At 43.2% G+C, this 19652-nt stretch overlaps 1 protein-coding gene across 2 annotated transcripts; it reads right to left on the bottom strand.

Moving 5' to 3' along the window:
* Positions 1–2066: 2066 nt before the first annotated feature.
* On the bottom strand, positions 2067–16516 carry mrpl17 (mitochondrial ribosomal protein L17). Of its 2 annotated transcripts, XM_060900122.1 has the most exons (3): positions 16168–16516; positions 5020–5088; positions 2067–2544 (listed from the first exon to the last, which is right to left on the bottom strand). In XM_060900122.1, the coding sequence occupies exons 1-3, from the start codon at positions 16339–16341 to the stop codon at positions 2284–2286; spliced, it is 504 nt and encodes a 167-aa protein (XP_060756105.1). In that variant the 5' UTR covers positions 16342–16516; the 3' UTR covers positions 2067–2283. The 2 variants fall into 2 exon arrangements, with proteins under 2 accessions (XP_060756105.1, XP_060756106.1); XM_060900123.1 differs by lacking the exon at positions 5020–5088.
* Between the last annotated feature and the right edge of the window lie 3136 nt (positions 16517–19652).

Below are 19652 nucleotides of genomic sequence, written 5' to 3' on the forward strand. Positions count from 1 at the left end.
GCTCCCATGTACCACAAGTGGTATTTTGCCATGTTTTGTCTGAGTGTGGCTTCTATGCCACCACCTTCATCCAGCCTTGCTGGGTCCATGATCAATGGCATTTCATGGAGCTCACTGAACACAGGCATGTTCCTCGCCAGCATACTGTAGCCATCATGTTCTGGGACATGGTGACTTGGAGATGTCAAGTTCTCACCTCTTTTGACAAAGGCAACATAAATTCCAGTTTGTTTTTCTGTTTGCAGTAATAGAATTGGAATCTGCCATGATTTCACTTTCTGATTAAGGCCGAGGGGCTATCCTTTTACCACCTTAACCAAATTGTGCACACATTACTGTATGGGATTCAACTTGGTTCGGTCACCCCACACCTAGTCCGATCATTCATCCAGTGCCATTTAAGTCCTGTGTGATCTGTACACCATCCGGGTAAGTACATGACTAATCATGTACAGCCCCCTTACCCTTGGCTCGGCTCTCCTGCGCTGGCACATCTTGTCAATTCAGGTGCGGCTATCTAACTAGTATCTAATAGCTATAAAACTAATGTTTACTAACTAATTGATATGGGGCTGTTAGAAAGCATTTGGGACACTAAGCTATACTACAACTACTAGTCTAATACTATAGGATTAGTAAAGCTAGATCAGCAGACACTGAACCCCATGCTGAGTTACACAGCAGTGACTGTCACCAGTGTGCCCTGGTTGTGTGCCGACATTCACTCTTTTTAAAATTGATTTTCCCCCACCATTCTTTATTGATTTTTTTTTTCTATTATCTTATTGTCACTAAGATATGTTTTACGGGATATGAAATCATGCAAGCCAAGATCCACTCCCTAATTTTTTTTTTTGCTTGATTTGGCTTTATTTGTCAAAGAAATATCATTGTTTTCATTGTGCGGCAGCCATTTTGGCTACCATATTTGATGCTATATTACACTGTGATGGTAACAGAAAATATGTTTCACAAAATGAGCTTATAAGGGCAAAAAAATACTAAAAGAGCAAATACATGGAAAAATATTACACGAAGAACCTAAACTTGTCACTCACCAGCAGCCATCTTGAAAAATGGCCGCCATTTTGAATTTTTTGTGTGGCCAATGCCCTATTTAGAAAGACAGGACTCTGAAGAGTATCTGTGCCAAATTTGATGTTTGTTTCACCATCTGAATGATTTTAATGAAATATGCAGTTATCCGCTGCACTATGACCCAAAACACACTGCTAACACAACAAAAGGCTTCATCAGGGGGGAAAAACTGGAAGGTTTTAGACCAAAGCTGTGTTCACATATATACCGGTACAGTTTAGTGCATCTGTCCACACTAGCGAGAAATGTTTGCGGTTTTCTTTCACGGTAGTTGAAATGCGCGTGCGCGAAATGTTTCCGTGGTTACCGAGTAACTTCCTTCCGAGAATATGGCGGATGAAACGCGTGTGTGCTTTTTGTTGTCAATGTAGAGTCTGTATTTCTGGTGGTCATTTATTCAGTCAAATCGTATAAAACGCACGAGGCAGTTGAGAAAGAAACAAACGAATCTCCGTTCTTCAGTATTTTATTCAGCAAAGACATCGATTGAGGTGCGAGACTTTGCGCATTATATTTGCATCGATACAGAACCGCTTCATCTGTCCACACTACAGTGAAGCACTACAGTACCGATACTGTACCGGTACGAAACCCATACGTTTGTGGGTTTCGTACTGATAGTTATACCGCTACAGTACCGGTATAGTTGCTAGTGTGGACAGGTGTTGCGGTACGAAAGTAGTACCGTATCGGTACAAAATCCCTAGTGTGGACAGGGTACTAGGACAGTCACCAGACCTTCAATAAACTAAGCATGCTTTTCACCTCCTGAGGAGGAAACACTTGGAAAAGCATAAAGAATAATGCAACAGTTTGATGTCAGTGGGTTACTGGCTCGATGCAAGAAAGAGCCTTGAAGAGTTCATACCTCAAGGGGTTTGAGCTGTTTTGGTGGCACACAGGATCAACACTGTGTTTACAAGACAATAAAATATCCAGCACAAAAGGTAACAAGACTCACAAATCAGTAAGATTATTGGATACATTTATTCAGTTAAATTTCTTACTATAAAGTTTGAAAGATGATAAATAAATAGGCATGACGTATCCAAACCTTTCTACAAAAGAAAAGAAGGCTGTATCTTCATGCTGTAGATGAAGGCGCAAGTCTCAAAGTAAATCAGTCTCTCCCACACCAAACAAAAAAATGTTAGACAAAACAGTGTAATATGATAAATGAATAACCTATGAGTCCGTAATTTTTGTACTCAGTTGGGCTCTCTCTTCTCTGTACCCTTTTAGAAGTTGGTTAACCAGGTTCAGTTCACTGTTACGTTTCACAGGATACAAGGGGGGGAATGGATTGCCCTTATACTCCAGAACAGCCATAGCAGCACGGTCCAGGTTCTCCCTGTTTGGAAGACGGGCCATGAGTGTATATCCATGGGACTGGTGTTCGAACCTCGGAGCAAGTACTTTGAAAAGCTTAGGAATCAGATCTTTCTCCTGGAAAAATAAATGTATTAAATCCATTAAAACTTATTGTATACTTTTCAAGTAACATTTCTACGCTCTACAATGCAGCAGTTCCCCAAAGGCAAGATTCTCCCATGTGTGCAAAAAAAAAAAAAGCATGCAAATATGGGGTTTTCAGTCTCTGCATATTCTCCCATTCACTTAAAGTGCACGAGCTTTGTACGGTTTCAGTGCACAGCCTGTGTAGACCAAGCGTTCCCATTTCTCTCTCATTGTCCGGTCTTTTGGGAAACGATGAGTACTAATCCCATCAAGACTGGTGTTGCTACACCCTCCTACAATACATCTCATATCATCTCTAGATACTTTATCCTGTTCTACAGGGTCGCAGGCAAGCTGGAGCCTATCCCAGCTGACTACGGGCGAAAGGCGGGGTACACCCTGGACAAGTCGCCAGGTCATCACAGGGCTGACACATAGACACAGACAACCGTTCACACCTACGGTCAATTTAGAGTCACCAGTTAACCTAACCTGCATATCTTTGGACTGTGGGGGCAAACTGGAGGAAACCCACGCGGACATGGGGAGAACATGCAAACGCCACACAGAAAGGCCCTCGTCAGCCACGGGGCTCGAACCCGGACCTTCTTGCTGTGAGGCGACAGCGCTAACCACTACACCACCGTGCCACCCATGATACATCTGTTAACCATTTTAATAATTAGGCGATAACGAAGAAATTTGCAGGAAACCACCAGGTCGTTTTCTCATAAACAAACCAGCGCTGACATAGGATTCAGAGGGAGGTATCCTGCACGTGACGTCACGCAAATCAACGTTTGCCAGAAAATCCAAATGCCAAGTTTTTTCAGAGGCGGACCAATTCACCTCAAATGGCTTGATTTCAACTGAATTTTTCTGGTATTGCGCAAGGTAAAAAAAAAATTGCAAAAAATGCAAAAATGTGACAGATATTTGACCAAAGTTTAATACAAGATAGGTGAATTACATTGATCTTGCTCCTGAATTTACTTGTGATATGCACTTTAAGTCAGTGATTTACAGTACACACCATGAAGGCAGTTAGATATAGCAGGTGGAACAAACCCAAAATCTGAGCATTAACACCATTTATGCACATTTTGCCCTTGACTTGACTTTTTTTTTCCATGTATGTGCTTCTGAGGGCTGCAGTAAATCAAGCACCACCACATGGCGAAAAACCATACTGCCTTTTAAGTCAGTGGTAGGCCTACTTTTAACATTACTGTACAAAGCTTACAAATGCCAGCATTTTAAACTACAATAACCTATTATGTTAAACAGGGAAAAATAAAAAATTAAAATCCACATCACATGGTGTTGTACACAAACCTGGTAAATAATTAGAATACTTAGAATAGAATAAAACATGTATTAAGAGGAGTAGAGAACCAACCTTTTGGTATGCCTTAACAATCCTAAATCAAAATGCCTGCTATATGTTTGTGCTCCTGAGAAAGGGGGGGGAACGGACAAGAGCTCGTCAAGCGCAAAGAAGATGGTCACGAGTATTCTAGCCTCGTCTGGATAAACTGGGGCACGATGATGCGCAGCGCGTCCAGCCATCATCCACCTGTACAGACTCCTGAACGAACAGCTTTCCAACCACATTAAATCATTCGCACAGGGCCAGAATGTGTCATGTGATGTATTTACTTTACTGTTGGGTTTATGTCATACATAGAAACTAACGCCTTCCTTCGATGCAATTCGCAACCCAGCTAAGCTCTCCCTTTGCATTTATTTTCAAAATCAGAGTCTGGCCCGGGCGGCACGGTGGTGTAGTGGTTAGCGCTGTCGCCTCACAGCAAGAAGGTCCGGGTTCGAGCCCCGTGGCCGGCGAAGGCCTTTCTGTGTGGAGTTTGCATGTTCTCCCCGTGTCCGCGTGGGTTTCCTCCGGGTGCTCCGGTTTCCCCCACAGTCCAAAGACATGCAGGTTAGGTTAACTGGTGACTCTAAATTGACCGTAGGTGTGAATGTGAGTGTGAATGGTTGTCTATGTGTCAGCCCTGTGATGACCTGGCGACTTGTCCAGGGTGTACCCCGCCTTTCGCCCGTAGTCAGCTGGGATAGGCTCCAGCTTGCCTGCGACCCTGTAGAAGGATAAAGCGGCTACAGATAATGAGATGAGATGAGAGTCTGGCCCGTGGTTTGAACGGATTTCAATGACATCCACATGGTAAATGCAGAAGTCTACGTTCCCGTTTCCCCAACAGCCAAAATACATGAGGTTGCGACTCAGTCTACTGCTATTTTAAATAAATCACGCCTTTCATGAGGCCACCTTCATTCTGAAGTTAAGTGTTGAGGGGTTGATTGGCACGTTACTGAAAGTATGCAAAAAAAAAAATGTGAATGGGAGAATGGCGCCCAAATTTATTATGTTTAAGTTCCACTTTGTGCAAGCGTCAAATGCTTTGTGCAAGCAGATAAAGTGAACAATAAATAAGCAGTACTTACCGTAAGCCAAAAATCTGCCATTTCCATTGACTTTTTATTAGTATCTCCTTTTTTGGCATAGTCAATTAACTGGCAACACAGAGAGAGAGAGAGAGAGAAAAGCAACATTTAACCCACAACAATCAAAGATTTCAAATTTTACTATACAATAGTTTGTTTCAGTCCACAATTTAGATTTTTTTTTGTCAAGTCCTGTTCCAAGTGTGTTAACATTTAGTATAACAGCACTGGGACATTTCACTGTTTCGATCACTCCATTTGTCTGTGTTCGTGACATAAAATTACAATTCTTGTAATAGTTCGAGCCCCGTGGCCGACGAGGGCCTTTCTGTGTGGAGTTTGCATGTTCTCCCTGTGTCCGCGTGGGTTTCCTCCGGGTGCTCCGGTTTCCCCCACAGTCCAAAGACATGCAGGTTAGGTTAACTGGTGACTCTAAATTGACCGTAGGTGCGAGTGTGAATGGTTGCAATAACCTGGCGACTTGTCCAGGGTGTACCCCGACTCTCGCCCATAGTCAGCTGGGATAGGCTCCAGCTTGTCCACAGCCCTGTAGTTCAGGATAAGCTGCTATAGATAATGGATGGATGTTTCAACATAAAAATATACTATAATAAAAATATACTTTAAAAAAAAAAAAAGTATCTCCGGTACAATGAGTGCAGTTTTATAGGAAATGAGCTGTAGGTTTTACTGAGCATCTTACAGAACCAGCCACAGTTCTTCTGGACACTTTGGCTACGTTCACACTGCAGGCTGAAGTGACTCAAATCCGATCTTTTCGCCCATATGTGACCTGTATCCGATCTTTTATTGACAATATGAACGACACAGATCCGATTTTTTCAAATCCGACCCAGGCCGTTTGGATATGTGGTGCTAATTCCGATTCCTATCCGCTCTTTTCATATGCGACTTCAGTCTGAACCGCCAGGTCGCATTCATCCGACTTACACGTCATCAACAAGCCACAAACGTCACTATTCTGCGCTGAAGTAGGCGGCGGGTCTCTCAAAAAAAGTTACAACAACATGGCGCATAATCACGGGCGCAGATAGAGGGTGGGACGAGTCATATTTAAATTCACCTCGTTCGGTCCCCCCCACTTATAGGGAGGAAAAAACGTCTATGCTGTCTTTCTTTGCATAAGGCAAACCTCACGGAAAAATCAAAAGACTAATTACCATTCGGTTTATTGAGGTGCACAGCAGTGTATACATATAGTTGCAACAATTCACATAAAACAAAACAAAGACTGATATTCGGTTGGTTGAGCTGCGCAGACTGCACAGGTTGCGAGCTCGAGCTTGGTTGCTATGGTTACTAACAACAAGTTTGACAGGCATGTTGGGGTTGGTTTGCTGGCAGCTTTGTCCCCCCCCAGTTCAAAAAACGTATCTGCGCCCCTGCGCATGACATCAATGCGAGGGACGCTTCGGGCTGTGAAGGTTCTGAATCTTCTCAATGGAAGGACGCAGAGGTTAGGGAGCTGATTTCCATTTGGGGGGATACAGCTATTCAAGCTAGATTGGATGAGTCATACCGCAACCGGGCGGTTTTACTTCCGTAAACACTGGCCATGCTCACTGCGTGTGACGTCGTCGTATCCTGCAATGCGCATGCGGAACACTTTTAGGTCGCTTTTCGTTCATACTGAGGATCACATACAAGTCGCATATATTTGTTAATGTGAACGACCTCACAAAAAAATCGGATTTCACAAAAAAATCGGAATTGAGCATTAAGCCTTGCAGTGTGAACGTATCTTTTGTCACACTCGCTTCTTCATTTTGCACCAAAACCCAATAGCCTTCACTGTGTTTTTTTTTTTAATCTGAAAAGCATATTCCTTATGGAATATGCTGCTCAGATACAAAAAATTTTTCTGGAACATTTTAATTTTGTGCTGGAAAACGAACTCGAAAATGTTTTTGTACTGACTCGATAATGCAGAAGTCATAAAATAGAAAATCTATAACAAAGTTTGTAAGAATAAAATAGGGGGCCTAAGACTTTTGCACAGTACTCAAGCCTTTCAATTACATGAAACCTGTGACAGATGACGTTGTAGGCGCCCAAATTAAAAAGGCGCCCTATTTAAGGTGAAGCGCCCAAAATATGCTACCAAAAGTAAAAAAAAATAAATAAACTTGGCTGTATAAAACCCAATGTCTTGACTTTCTTCTTTAAAAACACTGAAATTAGCATGCATTTCTCATAATTGATGTGAAATCGGCACCATTCCCCCATTCCCATGCTGTTCCGGGTTCGTCGAGCTAGCCGTAAGCCTCGCGCAGAGCACGAATTCTCCATCAACGGCGATCGGCACGACACGATTTCGTGGAGGAGCGAGACTCGCGTACCAATGACCAGAGCGGGATTTTCACATTAGGTAAAGCTTCTTTCTTCTTCTTTTATATTGTTTTATGGCGGTTGGCAAACAGCTTTTAGGTGCATTACCGCCACCTTCTGGACTGGAGTGTGAACCAGAATGTTTACTCCCTTATTGCGCTAAATTCTCCTAACAATTCCTGTATCATTTAAAAACCTAAAAATAGCCCGATATCCCACATTAACTGACCTCAACTGCAATATCTCTCTGATACCTACTGTCATATGATTTAACTCAGGTAAAAGACCAAATAAAAGAGCTATTCAGGGCACAACTGTGTGTATTTAAGATACAGCTTGCATCTTAAATCCACACAGTTGTGTAAGCGCGGGTGGAATCAGTGACTTGGAGCTTGGTCCTCTTGTTGACGATAGTCTTAGACACTGGCCTTTCATTTAAACTAAGATCTTTTACCCGACTACATACTGTAAATTGCGCTGCCGATTCTTGTGATGTGACTGAAAAACCTTTTGTGTCGCAGGTCTGCTACAGGTTCGTCTCTTTGATGGCAACAACGCAGAACTTGCTTTTTCATTCCCAGGCTCCTCTCCTCCAGGCTCTCCTCAGGCCCCAACACATCTTTTAAATACTAACTAACTGTATTCTAATTATTTTTGTCATGTACATCAAGAGGGATTAATGCTGTAAACATTTTGCAATAAAGGTAAAAATAACATTCATAGATTTCTTTATTTATTCATAACTTTGTAGCTAAAAAGGCAGCAGGTTTAAAGATCATAGGCAAAGGTTTTCAGTTTATGCACATTTGAAACTTTATATGTTAAAAAACCCTCTGTAATTTTCTTCAGGTCCCAAGAAGTATTGTTAATAAGTAATAATTAAAATAAGTTAGTGTGGATCACGGCGAATTTCTGCTTGGCAATTTTCGTGACCACTCGGCGCGTGACGTCATTCAAGACAAACAAATCGTCTGAGTTGAGTCCGTTTATTTGCGTTGCCGTTCGGCTTGAGTGCAGACGTGCATTCGGGAGTTTCCAAAGAAAAACCATGCCTTATTGTGCAGTGAACTGTAACAACAGGACCAGTTCAGGAAGAAGTTTTTATCTTTTTCCGAAAGAGGAGAAGAGGCGGAGAGAGTGGATTGTATGCGTGAAGTGAGAGGGTTGGCAGCCGGGTAAATGCACCACTCTGTGCTCCGATCACTTCGACGATGATTCATTTTTGAAGAATCCCCATCTGTTGGAGAGTTTAGGTGTCAGTGTCGGACAGAGAAGGCTCAAACCTGACGCTGTTCCGACAAAATTCGAACACAAAATCAAGCAGTCAAAGAATAAACGGTGCAGCAACGCTCAAGCAAAAAGGAGAAGATTGGAGGTAAACATCTTTACCTTTTTCATTTAAATGCTCAGTAGCTGAAGAAAAAAAAAATCATTGATAGACGAGATGAGATGTCAGGCCCGATATATTGACACTGGGAAATGCCACGGATGGCAGGCTAATGTGGCCTACCGGCACACTGTCCAGTAATCGTTACCTATATCCACTAGGGAGGGCGGTTTAATTATTTTTCAAAAGGGCTCTTAGTTAGTATTACGACGAAAGTAAGAATTTATCATAATTACCAGGATAAATCGTTTGGGCGCAAGTCTTGTTGAGGTCCGGCGTCACCGCGATCAGAGTCGGCAGAGTCGCTGTCCGATTCCGAGGCTGCACGGTCAAACCAGTGAGCCACATTCACCGACTGCTTCGCAAGGGCCATAGGTTCATACATATGGTTTCACCTCTCGATATTTAATTTGGAGAGTTCCTACTTCAAAAGTCGCTATCGCTTTCAGACATTTTACACAACCTCTCACGACCAGAGTCCGTACACGTGTGCTCGGTTTGCAAGTAAACACAGAATTGCTCCCAGTCTGTTTGGCTTGAATGACGTCACAACAACGGTCCCCTGGCGGTGAAAGTGCGCATAAGTGAGATGTAAGGCCAAACAAAAAAGATACCCTGTTTCCGGTTACCCGACAGACCCCCCCTGGGCCTTTCCGACCCCCTCTCAGTCTACAAAATGTTCATGCGATGCACATAGCATGATTGTCCCTGATCATAGACCAACGTCCGTATGTTATGCATAGCGTGAGTGTCTCTCGCATCATAAACGGCCGATTGTACGCACACGCGTGATTACCTCTAACAGGAAGCAACGAAAGTGGCGGTGGTTTGTGTGCTGAAAGACGCGTGTCTTGCACATCGCAAGCCCAGTCTTAAACAAATTGTCGTTAGAAAGAGAGACATTTAAAAGACATTAAAGATTTGTTAGCTTGTACCAGTAGTTCTAGAGTAAATATAGAAATAATCTACACGAAGCATCGGCTGACACACCGACAACAAACAGCACTCACTGTGTTGCTGTCAGAGTTTGAGTACTCTTGCGGGGGCACCAGTAATACCCCCCGAACACTTTCTTGCCTCAGTTTGTGGTGTCAGAATGTCTCTCTGTCTGTGTTAAACCAGGTCTGAGAAAAAGATTTAAAACAGTCTGTGGCAGCAGGGGCGTGGCCAAACACAGGGCTGTGAAAAATCCGCGGAATTCCGCGAATCTGGCCGCCAAAAATATCATTTTAGTAAATCATCTAATTTTACACAATGCTAACACTCCTGTTAGCAATGTAGCTAGGCTCAGTATGGCCAATGGTATTTTTTGGGGCTGTAGTTAGATGCGACCAAACTCTTCCGCGTTTTTCCTGTTTACATAGGTTTATATGACCAGTGACATGAAACAAGTTCAGTTACACAAATTGAAACGTAGCGATTTTCTATGCTATGGAAAGTCCGCACTATAATGACAGGCGTACTAACACCTTCTGCGCGCTTCGGCAGCGCATTGATACGGAGCTCAGTATCAATGTGCTGTTTATCGGAATTCCGCGAATTTGGCCGCCAAAAATATCATTTTAGTAAATCATCTAATTTTGCAATAAAAATGGGGGGGGGGGGGGGGGTTTCCTTTGCGACAATGACAGACCGGTTTACGGCATTTGCGCCATGCTTACAAACCACGGCGCGAATCTTGTGCTCTTTAAACACGCTTTCGATATCAACGGTTTTGAAAAGGAGAATTTCGCGGTATGTCCGTGTCACGGAGGGACATCGTTCAGAGGGAGAACAGTGAGACCGACGATGTCAAAAACATTTGACAAGGAAAATGGCATCAAAAATCCATGGAACTGGCGATGGCTGGAGTTTAAAGTCGGTAGTGAATGAGCACATACGGAAGATAAAAGAACCGGGGAAAGCTTACTGCATCTTGTGCCATCAGGATGTGAAGTACGGTTCTGGTGGAAGAACGCGTTTGGTTGACCATGTTAAAGGAAAAAAACATGCGGAATTGGTGAAATTGAAGCTGTCAAACTATAGATTACCAGGTAGACCATCTTGTTCACATTTAAATATTCAATTTATTATTATAATAATAATAATAATAATAATAAACAGTTCAAATTAAATGGCATGGTTGAGAAAATATTTGCTTTCAGGAGATGCTTCAAATCTATCAATATACACAAAATCTGTTCAGCTTCTGGGGCCCTGCGGGGCCCAGGCTAAAACTGTTTCCTCGGATTTTGTAATTTCTATTCCACAGCCCTGCAAGCAGCAGTCTGTGAAATGGAGGGCGGGGTTGGGGAAGGTAAGTGGCCAAGTCATTCCACCTGCTGTCAATTAGTGTGTGTGTGTTGGTTACAGGGATAGAGCAGAGAAAAGGGGCTCTCTCCCCGACCACAACACATGTGAGTGAAAGAAAGAAAGAAAGCTGAAAAGCTCAATAAAGTGTTTGTGTGTAAACATCAACTCTCGCTTGCGGTGCTTCTGTGCTCCACCCACATCAGGAACCATTACAGTCCGACAGCAGGTGGAATGACTTCGCCACTCACCTTCCCCGACCCCGCCCTCCATTCACAGACTGCTGCTTGGCCACGCCCCCGCTGCCACACGGTTATTAAAGTATGTGACAAGTGCCTTCAAAAAGGCATAAAAGACCGTACAGGCCGTATGGGAAATAGACATTGAACAGCTGATCTTTACAGTTCAACACACATGTTCAGTGTGAGAAGTTTGTGTATGGGTCGAAATACATCTTTGAAAAGTGTTCTTTAGTGTTTATTTCTGAAAACAGAATACCTGCAAACATGCATTCAAACAGAGTGCTGGGTGGGTGGGTATTTTATTGTGAATATGGGGGAAAAGAGAGTGGTGATAGCCATGGGAACATTTTTTAAAAAAAAAAAATCCCTACCCTAATTTTTCAAGGCATGTACAGTGCCATTACCTGTTTTTGTGGTATACCTGTTTTCGTGGAATTTCCGTTTCACGTTTTTTTTCTCGCGCATGCGCGTTCAGTCAACCAACATCAGGGGTCATTTTGACAGCTGTGGTCTGGCAGACGTCATTTTTGGAAAAATGTTCCACATTGTGTCAAGTCAGGTATTAAAATACAATGGTCTCATCTCATTATCTCTAGCTGCTTTATCCTGTTCTACAGGGTCGCAGGCAAGCTGGAGCCTATCCCAGCTGACTACGGGCGAAAGGCGGGGTACACCCTGGACAAGTCGCCAGGTCATCACAGGGCTGACACATAGACACAGACAACCATTCACACTCACATTCACACCTACGCTCAATTTAGAGTCACCAGTTAACCTAACCTGCATGTCTTTGGACTGTGGGGGAAACCGGAGCACCCGGAGGAAACCCACGCGGACAACATGCAAACTCCGCACAGAAAGGCCCTCGCCGGCCACGGGGCTCGAACCCGGACCTTCTTGCTGTGAGGCGACAGCGCTAACCACTACACCACCGTGCCGCCCAAAATACAATGGTATTTAATATAATTTTGCCTATAGGTCAATTTGTTATAACTTTTCACAAAAAAAGATGTCTCATCTCATTATCTCTAGCCGCTTTATCCTTCTACAGGGTCGCAGGCAAGCTGGAGCCTATCCCAGCTGACTACGGGCGAAAGGCGGGGTACACCCTGGACAAGTCGCCAGGTCATCACAGGGCTGACACATAGACACAGACAACCATTCACACTCACACCTACGGTCAATTTAGAGTCACCAGTTAACCTAACCTGCATGTCTTTGGACTGTGGGGGAAACCGGCGCACCCGGAGGAAACCCACGCGGACACGGGGAGAACATGCAAACTCCGCACAGAAAGGCCCTCGCCGACCCCGGGGCTCGAACCCAGACCTTCTTGCTGTGAGGCAACAGCGCTAACCACTACACCACCGTGCCGCCCCAAAAAAAGATGTAATCCTATTAATATTTGACAACTTGGAACAGAGCAGCTCAAATGTCATCTGCTTCCATTGAGAAAGTCCATAACAACAAAAGCACGTGGTCCACAGGAAGTGCCCAGGCATTTTTTTTCTTTCTACGGATGCCCAGATAGGACGTGTCCATTATATCACTAACACCATTTGCTGTCAACGTCCTTCTTTCATGTTGAATTTTTATTTTCAAAGAAGCCCTAACCCTTATCTACTTATCGTTGCAGGACTGTCCTGCCTTGAAAAGACACAAGTACAGATCCTACTGCACTGATAAGAGTGTCAGTTTGCAAAGCAGCCCGCAAGCACAATGTCCCTGAACAAATGACATGCAGTCATTCAGTGTCAACCTGTAAAGGCACTTGCCAGACGATATCCAGTTGTATTTTCATGTGATTTGCACGTGATTTTATTTTCTGAATAAACAGTTTTTGATGTTCATTTGTTCGTGATTGTTAAACATGTTTTAGGAACAGAAGAAACAGTGACAAGCCCACCAGATACACCATAGATGACTGAACTTTAAAGTGCATATTCTGGACCAATTTTTTTTTTTAATATGAAAGTATGTCCCTTTACACACTCATCCAGAAGGGTAATTTTGCACAAGACCATCTGTCTACAGCAGAAAAAAATAAAATAAAACGCATCTGGAAAAATCCCAAGGGAGTCTGGAGCCAGATTCGTGACGTGACCTGTGGAAGCGCCAGCAGGCTGCGTGAGCTTTGCACAGTTTAAAGTGCATATCATGGGTAAATTCAGGAGCAAGATCAATGTAATTCTCCAATTTTATATTAAACTTTAATCAAATGTCTAACATTCTGCATTCTCTGCAATTTTTTTACCTTGCACAATATCAGAAAAATTCAGTTGAAATCAAGCCATTTGAGGCGAATTGGTCCGCCTCTGAAAAAACTTTGCATTTGGATTTCCCGGGAAACACTGACTACGTTTACATGCACATCCAAATCGAGCTGCTGTCGGTAATTGAGCGGAAGGTCCCAGCAGAGTGCCAGAGAAATCCAATCCTACATGCACACAATGAAATCGGGCTATTGTGTGAGGTGCATTGTGCACCCGAGCCACAGGTGGCGCAACACGCCCCATCGTGTTGGTACACTTCCGGTTGTCGTCATGAAGAAGAGCTATTCAAGAGTGTAAACAAAGTTATCAGTTCCGTGTTCTCCATTGCGCGTTTTTCTCCCGTCCATGAATTTTAATATATTCAACTCCTTAAGCTGAATGAGCATGAACTCTGTCTCCTCATTGCTCCAAAAGTGCACGTTTCTGCTTGCCTGTGGCAGTGGGGGCGTGGTCAAGCGCCGGTCTGACAGGAGGGCAGAGCCAGGGAAGGTGAGTGGCAGAATCACTTCACCTGACGGTAATTAACCTGTGTTTGTGTGTCTTCCCAGTAACCGCACCCTATTTAAGGAGGCAGAGGGGAGAGCTCATCCTGGGACTAGAACACAGCACGCGCGTGTGTTTTTCTCTCAAGAATAAAAGTAGCTGTTAAACTGAAAAGTCTGACAATAAAAAGCCTATTAGTACCAGAAGCTTTGTCCTGCCGTCCTCTGTGCTCCACCCACACTTCAGAGAGCTCTACATCGCCATTTTCTCTTCTTCGTTTGTTCCTCCTGACCTCTTCTGCTGCTCGCTACTACTGTTGTCATGCCGACCAAGGCTGTTGTGTTTCCCGCTTGTGGTCTCGTCACTCGTCACTTCCGGAAGTAGCTCGACAACTAGCTCGATAGGGTATACATGCACAAAGTAGCTCGGCAGAAATCGCATAAACTAGGTCGTGTAGCTCGATTCCGAGAAATCAAGTTCGGTTCAATTTCAGCCGAATTAAGGTGTATACATGGCATTTTGAACTTCGATTTCAGTCGAGCAACGGCAGAAATTCGATTCTCTCTATGTGCATGTAAACGTAGTGACTGATTTTCGTGACGTCGCGTGCGGGACGCCTCCCTCTGAATCCTACGTCAGCGCTGGTTTGTTTATGAGAAAACGACCTGGTGTTTTTCTGAAAATTTCTTCAACGTTATCACATAATTATTAAAATGGTTAACAGATGTATCGTAGGAGGGTGTAGCAACACCAATCTTGATGGGATTAGTACTCATCGTTTCCCAAAAGACCGAACAATGAGGGAGAAATGGGAGCGCTTGGTCTACACAGGCTGTGCACTGAAACTGTGCAAAGCTCTCGCAGCCTGCTGGCGCTTCCGCAGGTGACGTCACGAATCTGGCTCCAGACTCCCTTGGGATTTTTCCAGACGCGTTTTGTTATTTTATTTTTTTCTGCTGTAGACAGATGGCCTTGTGCAAAATTACCCTTCTGGATGAGTGTGTAAAGGGACATACTTTCATATAAAAAAAAAAAAATTGGTCCAGAATATGCACTTTAAGTGCACAGCCTGTGTAGACCAAGCGCTCCCATTTCTCCCTCATTGTCCAGTCTTTTGGGAAACGATGAGTACTAATCCCATCAAGATTGGTGTTGCTACACCCTCCTACGATACATCTGTTAACCATTTAATAATCACGCGATAACGTTGAAGAAATTTGCAGAAAACCACCAGGTCGTTTTCTCATAAACAAACCAGCGCTGACGTAGGATTCAGAGGGAGGCGTCCCGCACGTGACGTCACGAAAATCAATGTTTGCTGGGAAATCCAAATGGCAAGTTTTTTCAGAGGCGGACCAATTCGCCTCAAATGGCTCGATTTCAACTGAATTTTTCTGGTATTGTGCAAGGTAAAAAATTGCACAAAATGTGACAGATATTTGACCAAAGTTTAATATAAAATAGAAGAATTACACTGATCTTGCTCCTGAATTTACCCGTGATATGCACTTTAAAGAATGACGTGATTCTACGAAAACCGGTGACGACATGCCCACGTGATTCCACAATTTACATATTTAGAAAATGGCTGCCCCCAGCTGTAGAGTGTTTTTGTTGTTTTATGCACAAGTTGAGAACTAATTGGTGTTTCGCTTGGTGCATGATTATCAACATCTCTACGTTTCTTTTAACTGCTACATTTATCTGAACCCTTATATACACGAAAACCGGTAACGCGCCGATAATCGGAAACTATTTTTTTTTGGCCTAAACAAACCTTCGGAACTTGTGCAAACCAGTATATTTTAACCGTTTTATTGAATTTTAGGGTGCAAATTAGACACCAGGAAGATTGAATTCGCTTTTTTGGGTCGTTCTTCTAGACAATAAAGTTGATATTCTACGTTCCGCCTCCGACCCTTGCTTATGACCTTTAAACACAGCACAGAAATACCGGGTGTAGCCCAAATTATGTAGTTAAAAGGCCTGGTACTGTATTTTGATCAAATTATGACACCGGATAAATATCAAACCGTAACACCCTTTTTGCCTGACAGGACACTGGTCAGTGTTGGGATATTTATCTTAAGCAGTTAGCAGGCTGGCTGGAGTCATGAGTTCTTACCTTTTCAGCGTAAAATCTAACCTCGTCGGCTCGGGCTCGTGTAGTCTCGATCCTCTCATGTCGAACCAAACCCGTCAGGATGTTCCGAAGCATGTTTATTCGGGACTCAGGACCGAGGCCCATCCGCCGAGCCACGCGCCCGTGAGAAATCAGCACTCGTGCAGTCAGACGCATTTCGCGAAGATAGTCTGAAGGAAACACCTTCTAGATTTGGATATATCTATATGTGGCAAATATCAAACTAACGTATTTGATATCCAAAATTAACTTGGGTCTGTCTTAAAACGGTTTACACTAAAAACCTAATGGTAAACACACATTCAGCATGCGCAAAACAGTATCGTTTTCTTCGACTTGAGGCAGTTGTCATCGAACCGTTTGGTATATTACCGCCACCTACTGGACTGGAGTGTAGGTACGACTGTCAAGACGTTCATTTTTCTATTTGCTTAAAGTGCCATTCCACCATTGGATGTATTTTTTTGGCATAAAATACAATATATTTTATGAAAACATGACTAGACAGAGAAATCTTTTAGCTTCAAAATGATATATCAAACATAATTTTTTGACAACGACAAGTATATTAATTTTGCGACCAAAGTCACCTACCCTTTTAATTTCCGTGCGGTAGTGAAACGTGATGTCATCGGCAGGTTCCCCTTCTTGTGTACCACGTCACGTGTGACGTGGCACAGATTATCAGCAATGGCAGATAGAATGCGATTGTCAGCTTCGGAAAAGAAGCGAAGGAAAATAGCAAGTGATGCCTAAAGGAGACGGTCGATGGTGAATATCGGCACAGCAATCGACAAGTGGAAATCGCGTTCTATCCGCCATTGCTGATAATCTGTGCCACGTCACACGTGACGTGGTACACAAGAAGGGGAACCTGCCAATGACATCACGTTTCACTACCGCGCGGAAATTAAAAGGGTAGGTGACTTTGGTCGCAAAATTAATATACTTGTCGTTGTCAAAAAATTATGTTTGATATATCATTTTGAAGCTAAAAGATTTCTCTGTCTAGTCATGTTGTCATAAAATATATTGTATTTTATGCCAAAGAATACATCCAATGGTGGAATGGCACTTTAAAGCTAGACGGCCTTTCCATACTTGCCAACTTCTCAAAATTCTCATGGGGAGAAAAGTGCATGAACGACATTTTCAATTGGACGAGGGTATGATGCACGGTTGAAATGATAAAAACAGTGGATCCCAATTAATTGCAAACCATTTGAAATTCGTACAATTAAGAGTTTTTGAATTGTTGATATTGTTCCATCAGCTCCTATAGGTTATGGGATTCATGTATCAGGCATGAGAGAGCTCAGAGTGAACGTTTAATATAATAACAATGAAAGGGAAGTCTTAAATCAGATTTTGAGCTGAAAAATCTCCTGCCTGAATATTGTATACATACAGAGACCCACAGAAAATAACACAAGTGATGCTTTAGAAGAATGCTTATAATTTCTTAAAATAGTCACAGTGAATGAAAGTATTATTGGATTGCATCAAATGTGTTTTCCTTCTGTAAGCTCATGTAAAAATACAAAGAACTATATCATATTAAATTTATATAAGATTTAACCAAAATAGTAACAACTCAATTAAATAAATACTGCACTGTCTTCGTACTACTAAAATGCATCTCTTTCACTAAACACTTTCCAACAGATTTTTTAAAAAGCAATAGAAATACCATCCAAATCCTATCGGAATGCATCAGAGGAATTTGCTCATTTGCAAACTTTGACTGAAAGTTTTCAAACAAAATTTAAAAATGGCACTATAAATACTACCATACTATCAAAATATACTCCACAAAGAAATTCACTCGGATGCAAAATTTCAGTCCTACCAAAATACACTCACTAGTAATCTTTCACTTAAAACCTCAAAACTTGATCAAAATCTATCACTTTCCAGATAATTCACTTAACTTTCAAACATAAATTCAAAATAGCACTAAGACGCTACCACACTATTCAAATACACTCACCAAACAAATTCTCTGTCATGCAAAATTTCACTAAACACTTTAGAAGTTGTACAGTTTGTTTCTGAAATGGAACGGAAGACTAGGTTAATTTCACACTCAAATGTCGATTATATTCTGATTTAAGGTATCTTTACCTTAAAATGTGTAACTGGCTGGTCGAACATTTGCTTATCCATGGAAATTCATTCTCCCATGCAACCTGGTATTTGCATTCATATTTTTGCCGTTTGGTATTTGGTTTAGTGGCCATGATGAATGACTGCTTGTAAAAAATGTCGGATAGCCTGGGTGAATCCTACATTACGGCAGTGACTGTCGTTCTGTTCGCTGATTGGTTAAAAATCAATTGACGTCAGCAGTGTTTCTCATACGATTCTGATTGGATGTAATCGGGAGTATTTTTAACTTGGTGGTAGGGATTTCCCAAAACCGGGAGATTATCCAGTTTTTAACAAATACGATCGGGAGGCAGGAGACGGAGGCTAAAATCGGGAGCCTCCTGCCGAAATCGGGAGGGTTGGCAAGCAAGCCTTTCCGGCACGGTGATGTAGTGGTTAGCACTGTCGCCTCACAGCAAGAAGGTCCTGGGTTCGAGCCCAGCGGCCAGCGAGGGCCTTTCTGTGTGGAGTTTGCATGTTCTCCCCATGTCCGCGTGGGTTTCCTCCGTCCCCACAGTCCAAAGACATGCAGGTTAAGTTAATTGGTGACTCTAAATTGACCGTAGGTGTGAATGTGAGTGTGAATGGTTGTCTGTGTCTATGTGTCAGCCCTGTGATGACCTGGCGACTTGTCCAGGGTGTACCCCGCCTTTCGCCCGTAGTCAGCTGGGATAGGCTCCAGCTTGCCTGCGACCCTGTAGAAGGATAAAGCGGTTAGAGATAATGAGATGAGATGAGACGATCGGGAGGCAGGAGACGGAGGCTAAAATCAGGAGCCTCCTGCCGAAATCGGGAGGGTTGGCAAGCATGCCTTTCCGGCACGGTGATGTAGTGGTTAGCACTGTCGCCTCACAGCAAGAAGATCCTGGGTTCGAGCCCAGCGGCCAGCGAGGGCCTTTCTGTGTGGAGTTTGCATGTTCTCCCCGTGTCCGCGTGGGTTTCCTCCAGGTGCTCCGGTTTCCCCCACAGTCCAAAGACATGCAGGTTAAGTTAACTGGTGACTCTAAATTGACCGTAGGTGTGAATGTGAGTGTGAATGGTTGTCTGTGTCTATGTGTCAGCCCTGCGATGACCTGGTGACTTGTCCAGGGTGTACCCCGCCTTTCACCCGTAGTCAGCTGGGATAGGCTCCAGCTTGCCTGCGACCCTGTAGAACAGGATAAGCGGCTACAGATAATGGATGGATGGATAGATGGCCTTTCGATTTCATAAAATCGGTGAAATTTAGTTCCCTCTGAAATTTGGTCATTGTGATATGTTTCTCATCTCATTATCTCTAGCTGCTTTATTAAAATGGTTAACAGATGTATTGTAGGAAG

This window comes from Neoarius graeffei, chromosome 19 (genome assembly GCF_027579695.1).
Source record: "Neoarius graeffei isolate fNeoGra1 chromosome 19, fNeoGra1.pri, whole genome shotgun sequence".
NCBI classification, from domain to species: Eukaryota; Metazoa; Chordata; class Actinopteri; order Siluriformes; family Ariidae; genus Neoarius; species Neoarius graeffei.